The sequence below is a fragment of the Anneissia japonica genome, unplaced genomic scaffold (genome assembly GCF_011630105.1).
Source record: "Anneissia japonica isolate Jap-2015-1 unplaced genomic scaffold, ASM1163010v1 scaffold284983_len440753_cov197, whole genome shotgun sequence".
NCBI lineage: Eukaryota > Metazoa > Echinodermata > Crinoidea > Comatulida > Comatulidae > Anneissia > Anneissia japonica.
The window spans coordinates 291,364-302,353 of NW_022682882.1; the positions used below are offsets into that span (position 1 = coordinate 291,364).

Below are 10,990 nucleotides of genomic sequence, written 5' to 3' on the forward strand. Positions count from 1 at the left end.
GGGTGTCATGGGGGGTCGCTGTCCCGGGTCTACTGGGGACCCGGACCAACAATTTTCGGGGTAAGAACAAAATCCTCTTAAGGAAAGTGAAATAAAATATAATACTGATCTTAATCTTTATGATTGATTTTATATAAAAATAATATTATTATTATTATCTACAACAACAGCTAGTACCCCTTTTATAAAGTGTAGATAGGTACAGTAATACCAAAGGCTAGAGAGAAAGAGGATAAACTACTATAGGCCTAACTACAGGCTTAGTTAAGTCCTACATAGATCCTCCCTAAACTAGGCCTAGAGTCGTAGGCTGACACCAACAGTCACGCTTCACATGAAATTTTGAAAAAAAAATGGAAAAAATGAAACATGAAATAAAAAATAGAGTGCATAAGAGAAATATTATTAAATAATATATACCATTCCGGCGTTATTGAATTTGGCCAAACTATCCATGTAATGTAATTAATGTTAAATAATGATAATAATCATAATAATTTCAGCATTAATTACCTTGGTCTTGTAATTAAGAACCTACAGATACTATTTACTAGGCCTATAATTAATAATTAGCCCAAGGGGAATATCTTGTTATGTCCTCTAATTTCTCCATTGTCTAAGTTCTCCAGGTATGTTTTAGTAATATAATAATAATATATAATAATAATCATTTCTTCATTAATTAACTTGGTCTAGCCTTATAATCAAGAACCTGCAGATTACTATGCCTAATATTAAAAACTAGGCTTAGGCCTCATTTATACGTTCATTGGTGCTCTGCCATTTTGGCAGGTCTTATGGCATCCAGTATTTTAGAGCTGCCTATTCTCAGAATATCACCTTGTTTCATTTGATGAAGAAACGCGCTTTTCCCGCCTCTTTGTGCTTTCCTCAGAAAGCGTAGGCCTATATTGTTAGTAGTTAGTAGGCCTAGGTAATTATGCAAAACCCAGACCTAACTAAAAAATAAAAATTGTCACAGTATGTAACTCAAGTTCAAATAACACTTTTCATTACTCGTGCAGCTCAATCAAATATTTATGTCATTTTAAACGACCCATTAGTATTAGCATGGTAACACCAATGTATTTTTAAAAATCAGACAGCGATCGAGCGACGTTCACTCAGAAGATGTTTTTGTAGACGTTTCTGTAGATGACTTTTTGACCTCCTGAATTCTGCAATATGAGATTTTCGGGTCGATTCAGTCGAGAGGGCCCGAGTGGTGTTTCATGTAAATGTTTCGTACGGGGAAAAAAATCGCCACCGGCTATCACTTCGGCTTCATCCCAGCATACACGATGTTGTTGTTGGAGAAAGTGTATGACTATAAATGGTTTTTGTTGTTCCCCTCTTCTAGCATGGGCCTTGGTGTTGCTTGGGTCCTATTTCACCTGTGTAAACTTTATCCTTGTGTGTAGGAAGAGTGGGGATAATTTGTTGGGTGCACTATAAAAAACCTTCATATCAGCTTGTAGAATGCGTTGAATACGGTGTGAAGCTGTCCCATATGGTAAACATACAGACTTTCCAGATTCGTGATCATCTTGCCTATTGCTGTGTGCAATAGGCAAGATTTATATTATTACTTCGCCATACAGACCTTCATCAAACAATATTTTACTTAATTTCTTTTATTTAAAAAAATAAAGAAATAAAAAAATTGTATACCTTACACAGAAAAGTGCTAAGACTCGGACTGAGACATTTTTATATGATCCAAATAATAAAAGCAAATACAGTAAAATATAACAGTATCACAGTACTGAAAATATAAAAACAAATGGATGTGGGAAACCCTTATTATGGCTGGAACAGCCGCTAGCATAAGAGCCACCAATAAGAGTTAATCTTACCACTTGGTTGTCAAAAACATATATATCAACACATTTATAATTCATTTCACAATATCGACTTTCAGTGGCTGCAATGTCTAGTGATGATGATCTCGTATGTTGTATGAATTAAATGTATACGATTTTAATTATTCAATATTTATCTATTGTATAAAATCCTAATGTTATGTAAGTCTGTATTTGTGGCTGACAGTTTTGACAACTGTATGTTGTGTTAATATTTTATACTTAATTAGATTAACGTATTTGTTTTGTTATATTAAATTAAAATTTAATGTAGTAATAAATACTATATCCACAAATACGATTTCTGGGCGTAATAGAACCAATGCTTAGAGCATTAATAATTAATACATTATCAAAATGGTATTAATTATTAAGCTATTGTAATGTTCATGTCTTTATGATAATTTGATGTTTTCCATTTTATTCAAGATTGTGGATGTGCAGCAAAAAAACTGGGATGGTCGACAGTAGAAAAATCAAGAGGATGGTCGAAAGGTCAAGGTATTTAAAGTGGCGTTTCCCACAACGCACATCTACAATCAGCAGTTCAAAGAAGCATTGTACGCGTCAGGAGACCATCTTTCCAATTACCGAAGGAAGAAGAGACATTCGGCGAGGAACGAGTACCATTAAGAAAAGGAAAGGTCGTATTACATCACAATTTCAGTCGTGCTTTAAGAATTTTTCTGGATGTCAGTTTACATACACACACGAAGATGGCAATTATGGTCAAAACAGGGTTTTGGGACACATGGATCTGGTCAGAAATAATAGACATGAGAAACAGTGCCGCAAACATGACAGTGATCAAAATGATTTGAATCACGCAGTTCATGATCAGACTAATTGTCAACAGAATTCAACCCGTGATAACTCCAAAACAAACACAGTAACTGAGGATAAACCCATCTTACCTTTCCGGTCTTCAGTTAAAGAAGTTATTGTGAATGATCGAGTTTCAGTATCCGACTGCAATGAACGAAATCCGGAAATTAATGAGTCCACAACACTTGCATCAGAACGGTCATTATTTGGCGAGTTCCAAAAATGTCTTGATTCTTTCAAATCCACATTTGCTACATCTGTTTGTCAAGCCAAAACACGTTGGCCGCATACGTTTACAGTAACTGTTAACACTTCGTCTAACAAGACTTCTAAACAACCTGGAACACTAATTGATGATTCCAGTGCGCGCGTCCATGTAGCGAAGTCGATGGAAAGTGATACAAATGGAACTAATGCAGAGACCTTAAAGAAAACAGTCAAAAGAATAATAGGCAAAGAGACTGATTGTGTCAGTGACGAGGAGGTAATCAATGGTGCGATGAAACAATATAATCCAACATTGACAGATAATTTTAAAAACTGGTTTAAACATTACAACACTCTGAAAGAAAATAATGTACCAGAAGAAATGCCTGTCAGGAAAGTTAGTAGCAAACATGAACACTTGCAAAGGGCATGTTCTTTGCCGACGTCCAAACCTGACAGAATTCACACCAAAGATACAATTGAAACTGTATCCAAAAAGGAAAACAAAGACAAAGAAACTGCTGCTGAATATTTACCGCCAAAAAAGAGATTTTGTTTTTCGTTTAACCACAGCCCAATGAAGAAGTCGGAAATGTCAAAAGACGCGTTAAAGTCTATTTTGAAAAGCCCAAGATCTGCTTTCAAACACGAGGTTTCACCACGGAAACAGATGGTTTGCTTTGTTGAAGATGTTTCTGTAGCGATAAAAGACAAAGAGCGGGGTTTAGTGACGACGCCAAAACGGCTCCTGTCAAATTCAAGTGATGTCATGAAAGCAACTTCACAATCGAGTACAAAGAAAAGGTCGAGACCCAAGCTTACAGAGGCACAGATCAAACTAGCGGAGATAGTAAAACGATTAAAAATGGAGAGAATAAATGGAAGGAAAGATACTAAAGACAACGTGATTCCCAAATCAAACACAGTGCCATGTGCCTCTTCCCTATCAAAACATTTTCAAGGTAAAAATCTCACAATCTTGATAGAGGCACCGCACAAGAAAAAGAAGTCTGCTTCAAGAGTAGTTAAGAGTACAAAGAAAGACATGCCTACTACTACCTCAGTAGTAAGCAACAGTAGCTCGTCTCAGCTAAGTCCTGTTATTTCTACCAAGGAATTGGTAATCGATGCTTGCATTTGCCAACCATGTAAAGAAACGCCTCAAAAGGAAATGTTATCATCTATGAAAGAAAAAGAAATAGATACTCATATTACTTCATTCCTAAGAAACATTCGGTCTTCCAATGGGAACCATTTTCCTTGTGCAAAGGATGTGGTAACAAACACTTCCATTAACAAACTATGTCGAGAAACACCTTCAGCGAAAATGGTATATACGAAAGGAAAAGAAATAGATAGATGTAACACCTTAATTCAAAGTGCCAATAGTTCATCTGGGGAGAGCCATGATACTACGGGAGTGAAAACAGATACTTCCATTTACAAACTATGTCGAGAAACGCCTAGTAGCTCTTCTGAACAGGTCCGTGGTTGTGCTAAGGAAGTAGTAGCAGATACTTCCCTTTTAAAGGGAGAAGAAATACCAAGTAGTAAGGTTAACAACTCTGAGAAATACACTGGAAATATAACACACGATTACAAAGTACATCAAAAGTCTTCTTTCGCAAGAACAAAACTAACAAGTATTCGACTCTTTCCATGCCATCTTTGTGACAAGAAATTCATCAGTCCTGCAAAGTTGGAGTCTCATAAACCTACACATCATACTTTGTGCCCGTCTATTAATTTTGCACTCACAAGCATTGATGATCCACCAGACAAGGTTCAGAGACGTATGGCATTAAATGATGGAGAAAATACACATAAAGAAAACCATCTGGAAAATCACAATGTGAAGGAGTGTGGGATAAAAAATGTTACGGACAGTAGTAGAGACGATGGTAATGAAATTGAATCCAAGGATGTAAACAGGTTAAAAAGCGCTTGTAATTCTGAAATTGACCTTATAAATCACCCTCGTGAAAAGAAAACAAATGGCACGACACAATGTACTCACTGCAACAGAGAATTTAAAAACATGGAAAATCTTAAACGTCATGAAAGAGCCCACACGATGGGGAAAGAACACGCATGCGTATTCTGCAAAGAAACGTTCTCTTTAAGTAGTGAAAGAAATAAGCATGAACGCGTGCATGGTATCAAAGAAACATGTTCATGCGAAGAGTAGAAGTACAGTAATACTCTATGACTAACATTAACACAAACATTCCAAAGTCTTAATATTGTTCTACAAATACACTATTTTATTCACGTTAAAATTACGTCAATCATAAACTAAGTATAGTAAAAATGTATATATTTTTACTGTGCAGTACTTAGTTTATGATTGAGTACAGTAAAAATGTATATATTTGTTGAAAAAATATTTTTTATATCGCATTAGCCTTCTTATAGTTAAAACCTGTATACAGATACAGGTATTCATAAAACATTTAGTACATTAATAAGAAATGGAAAATATAGCACGTTATATAGAGTCAATTCATATTATTCTTTTAACTTTCATATTTTGACGTTTCATTTCTTGATTACTTAAATCAGTTATGGTCATGGTAATATATGTCCTTAAAAAGAGAACTAAACATTCGTTAAAATAAGGTATATTTGCGTTTTTAAATATGTCAACTCTTTCTTTGACGTTTGATGTTTATTTCTAACACACACACACACACCATGCTTTTTAGTTCCTATGCATGTAATGCAATAGGAACTATTGTAATCACTCTTGCTATTTCCTATGTTTTTTATTGTGTGTAGTGTGTGTGCGTGTGCGTGTAGACATTTATGCAATTGCGCATGCGTCAACGAAAAGTTTTCCGACATTTTGTTTTACATCGCGATGCGAAGATCGATGTGAAGTTTCTGCAGAGTTCAGTCAGAGCTCACGCTAACCGAAAGTCGGCATGGATGAAACTATTTTGGTTTTACGGCAAAAGAAGTCAACTGCTGTAGGCATAGGTATTTTGAAGAAGGCCTAAAATAAAACTAAAAGGTTTTAATACTTGCTGAAATACATCGTTTTTTCATTTAGATCTCCATTTTTCACTAAGTCCATGCGACGTTTTTTTCTGTTGTATACGTATGAGTAGTCATATGAAGGTACTATATCCCCGACAGTTGGCTATGCAGCAATGTACCCTTTGAATGCAAACTGAAAACAGGTGAAAATATAAATGCAGCCGACTGTCGGGTACATAACGACTATCTAGCTTTCCAAATAATAATTAATAATTTAATAAATTTAAAATCATAAATCTAAATCAAACTTGGAGAAAGTTTTGGATGGTCCACAATGTCTTGAAAAACTCTGCGTTAGCTGTTGCTTATCATTTTTGTATCTCTACTGAGATCCAGCCATTGTTTCCCACAGCATTGTTGTTTTTCAGTATTTCGCCTTTTAATCTATATATATATACTTATATATATATATATATAAGTATGTATATATATTATATATATACATACAAATATATACATATATACATAATATATATACATATATATGTATATACATACTTATATATATACATAAATATACATACTTATATATCTACATATATATACACACATATATACATACTTATATATATATACATATATACATACTTATATATACATATATACATACTTATATACATACTTATATATATATATATACATATATACACATACTTACATATATACTTATATAGGTCTATATATATATGTATATATATATACATACTGATATATATACTTATATATACACTTATATTCTTATATACTTATATATATACACTAATATATAAGTATATATACACACATAAACATATATATATATATATATACGTATGTATATATGTGCGTATATATATATATGTGTATATATATGCGTATATATATGTATATATATATGCGTATATATGTATATATATATGTATATATATAATATATATTTGTATATATGTATACATATACATATATATATATATATATATATACGTATATATACTTCTTAAAGTCATGTATCATGCATAGGAACGTTGACGCTTGCAAGGCTCTGGTTTATATTGTGTACGGTATAATATTATGAGCTTACGTTTATAAGGAGCAGCTCTCTATTTTGCGGACGTCAAATGTCTCGAGGGAGCTGAGAAGGTTAGAGCAAATTTTACACCAAACAATTTAAAACAAACAAGTCAAAACTTTAGAAAAAGGTCACTGGAATAAAAAAAAAGACACTATGATTCAAACAACTTAAATTATATGTCGCGTAAAAATCACAAGCAGAAGAAAATTACCGCAACTGCGATAACTCACTTCCGCCGAGAAAATTAGAAATTGCCGTGACAATTCCTGTTCGCCCACTCACGCGCTTGCTTGAATCCGCCTATGCGATGTGTCTGATATATCAATAACTCATTATTAAAAACTACCTCCCGGTACTCTACACCGGCATTCCTTGTGATATATAGTACAGTACAAGTAGGCCTACGTGGTCTCACGCATGACGCATACTTTAATAATGTTCCTTGATTCTTTGTGCCGTAAAGAATAAATGGTGAGAAAAAATTCAGTTTACAGATACAGGGGTTCCCGGTACCACCTCAGCCCCACCGTGGTTGGGCTGAGGTAGGAACGAACTTGCATATCTATGGCATGTCTTACATGGCTGGAAACCACTCTTTTTCATTAGGAATTCAGACGATAGGAATGATGAGAGAGATGGGAATAAGGTTAGGTGGGCGTGGGCCAGTTGAGCCATCAAACAATCACCGCCCGTTGAGGTCGCTATTTATAAACATTTGATTGGCGACTTGTCACTGTATAAACTTACTGTAAACTCCCTCTTTTATCCCATGTTATCCCTTGGGCAGCCTCTATTTTTCCTTTACGTTTAAACACTACAAATTAATTGGAGTAGAATATTAATAAAATATGTTGAGAATGATTTTGCTTCTATTAGATTTATTTACAGTCATTTAATGGCGTGTATCGTGTGGAGGCGTTTCAGTCTGTATCAGCGTGACCACTGCTTGGGTATTTACCCAAGATCTTGAGTATTTGACTTGGTCTTGGCATAGAGAAAATAGAACAGTTCTATTTTCTCTATGGTCTTGGGTATTCCGTCATGATTAGCTAATAGAAACGCCGATTCATGCGTGACGTCATTCAGTGCACTGAGTGTGTTTCAGCGTGACCACTGCTTGGGTATTTACCCAAGATCTTGGGTATTTTAACTTGGTCTTGGGTTCTTGTGTATTCCGTTGCAATCCTTGGGTATTTTAAGTTTACTAAAAAAATTAAATATTTTTGTCATAGGGGAAAAATTAAAATGTAACAAAGTATATTTCAGTCCATTCAAGTAAGCAAAACTCAACGAAGTGCACATAACATTCTTAATTGACTGTTAATTGCTATAAACATGGGTTCAGAATTATTTATTTGTGATTTGCGTCACTGCTATTGATCTTACCTTTAATGCATTACATAATAAAACTTGATCACTGAATGTACAGAACTTTATTGAACAACGCTTTTATAACAGCGGCACACGACATATAGAAGGTGCGTTCAAACAATATATAAGATGTAACTTAAAACCACGAAAATACAAGGAAAATAATGAAAATTAAAACAGAAAACAAGTAATGAAAAATATAATTAGTTCAGAAAGAGCAAAATTAAAAAATAAAATTAAAACCTAATGAATTAACGCTGGACAAAGAAAACTAAATACATGAAAAGATACTGGACAGACCCCCCACCCACCCTGACCCCTGTTAAAAGATAAAAATGTATACGTAAAATTAAAAAACATGTACAGTAATTAAATAAATGAGTTCAATAAATAAATACACATACAATCACTCATATAAATATATACATACATATATATATATATATATATATATACAATATACACACATATATATACATATATATATATATATATATACACACATACATACACACAAGGGTCCATATATATACACATACATACACACACATACATTCACATACACATATATACTTACACAAACAAATACAGTACATACATGCACTCATAAATATATATTCATATACACATGTACATAAATATATGCGAATAAATAAAAAATAATTTTAACTTAAAGTAATAATAATACTGGCTGACTGAGGGCGTATTTTTCTATCCGTATTATCACCTCATGAATATTAATTTTAATAATTATCACAAACAATTACAATAAAATATGGTTTATAAATTGAACTAAAAGGGAAACTATACATGCGAAAAACACGTACTTTTCAAATTTTAATGCATTTTTAGGAAGCTTGGGTAATTTTGGAAAATTTTTGCTGAATCTTGGTTAATTTCGACCCAGTCATTGGGTATATCGAAAAATTTGAGTGGTCACGCTGGTCTGTATTGCTGTTTCCAGTGATGCCCTAGCGGGGGCGTTTATTCGGTCAGGAGCGTTTATTCGAATCAATGCCTTTACCGGGGCCATTAGCATTGGCGGCTCCCTGTCTATAGACGCTCGCATAGGCCTACTGGATTTATTACTTTATCAAATGCTCCCGACTTTCAGCGTTCCGCCGCCGTTGTCGATAGTCCGAGATAAATCTGAAGGATTTAGTATAGCTAGCCATATACCCAAAATAGCCTTACCATGGTCTCATTGTTTTGGAAAATGAATTTCTCATTCCTGATGATGACATAATTAAATTCGAAATATTGAATCCCAACACACGATGGCGTGTATTTCAATACTTGGAGTACCGGTATGTATTATACTTTCGAATTTCTCATACGTTTGGTGAATTTTATTAGTTATTTTATAGACATCAAGGTATTGTAATCTTCATAATTGTTGTAATATCCGAGATTGCTTCCACGATCACAATGAATTACCGTACTCGCGCGAATAAGCGCCCGGGCGCTTAAAATATTTTTTTGAACTTTCTGAGGGGCGCTTATTCAAACGGAGCGCTTATTTAAACGGGGCGCTTATGAAAACACAGTGGAAATTGAGGGGGCGCTTATGGCAATAGATGAAAATCGAGGGGTTCTTAAGGGAAATTATTTTAATAATGACAAATTCCAGAGGCACTTTTTTAATGAAAAAAAAAGATTATATACCGGTAAGCCTAAGGACATTACGAATGGTGGTTAGAAAAGATAATCGTCCAGAGAACATGGGTGGGTCATAACAAGAATGCGTGAATATTTACATAACAGCAAAATAGCAGATGCAATTTATAGTGGTGGGTAGTGGTTTGCTTGAGATTAGCAGGATGGCAGGATCATTGTATTTTTCTTGAAAACTCAGATGAGAATGTGCTTAAGGTCGAAAAAAGTAAAAGAGGAGTAGGACTAGACATAGACAAATATGTAAAAATATTAAAGTTGGAAATATACTGTCTGTCCAGGGATCGGAGCTCCCATCTTATTTTGATATTGACTGAAGAAGGTGTTTCCACTCTACAGCTCAAATCATGTAAACAACCACAGTCTCAGGATTAATTGGATTATTGACTTGCTAAAAATAAAATCTTATGAGGGGCGCTTATTCAAATTAAAAGGGGCGCTTATTCAAACGGGCGGTATTCCCAAACGAAACCTTCATTTTTTCCCCCGAAGGATACAATTGCGGTACACATCTAAGAGCCATGAAATGTAACTTCAACAGGAATTCGAAATAAAGGGAGGGACTTGCACAGATAGAGTGTACACCTACCTGAGCCCCCCCCCCCCACAATATGGTTGGGCTGAGGTAAGAACAACATTATGATTATGGCAGCAAATGTAAATTTTAATATCATGTTATTTATTTATTTCTCCTTTACCCTGGGTGACCAGATCAGTAAGGTAATTGAGAAATAATTGGAGGTCTTCGTTAATCATCAAAATAAAAGAGAAAAAATAGGAGTCTTCGTTTTTGGTTTTTGGTCTTCGTTTTATAGACACCCATGATAAAAGAGCCAAACGTAATGTTGAAAAAGAGCCGTACGTAATGACAAAAGGAGTAGTGCCAAAGTGCGAGCCAGCGAGTCATGCGAGCAGTGGTGGCGCCAGGACCTGCCCGACGGAGGGGCTAAAGGCCTTTACT

The 10,990-nt window shown here is 34.6% G+C and overlaps 1 protein-coding gene across 1 annotated transcript in view; it reads left to right on the plus strand.

The window, feature by feature from the left end:
- The window catches only part of LOC117111107, an 8,870-nt gene extending 3,190 nt beyond the window's left edge, over nt 1-5,680 (plus strand). The window contains exon 2 of the mRNA XM_033254007.1: nt 2,292-5,680. Within this exon, the coding sequence (XP_033109898.1) occupies nt 2,299-5,082 (2,784 nt within the window). The 5' untranslated portion in view covers nt 2,292-2,298 and the 3' untranslated portion in view covers nt 5,083-5,680. The remainder of the gene's footprint in view (nt 1-2,291) is intronic.
- Nucleotides 5,681-10,990: the final 5,310 nt, after the last annotated feature.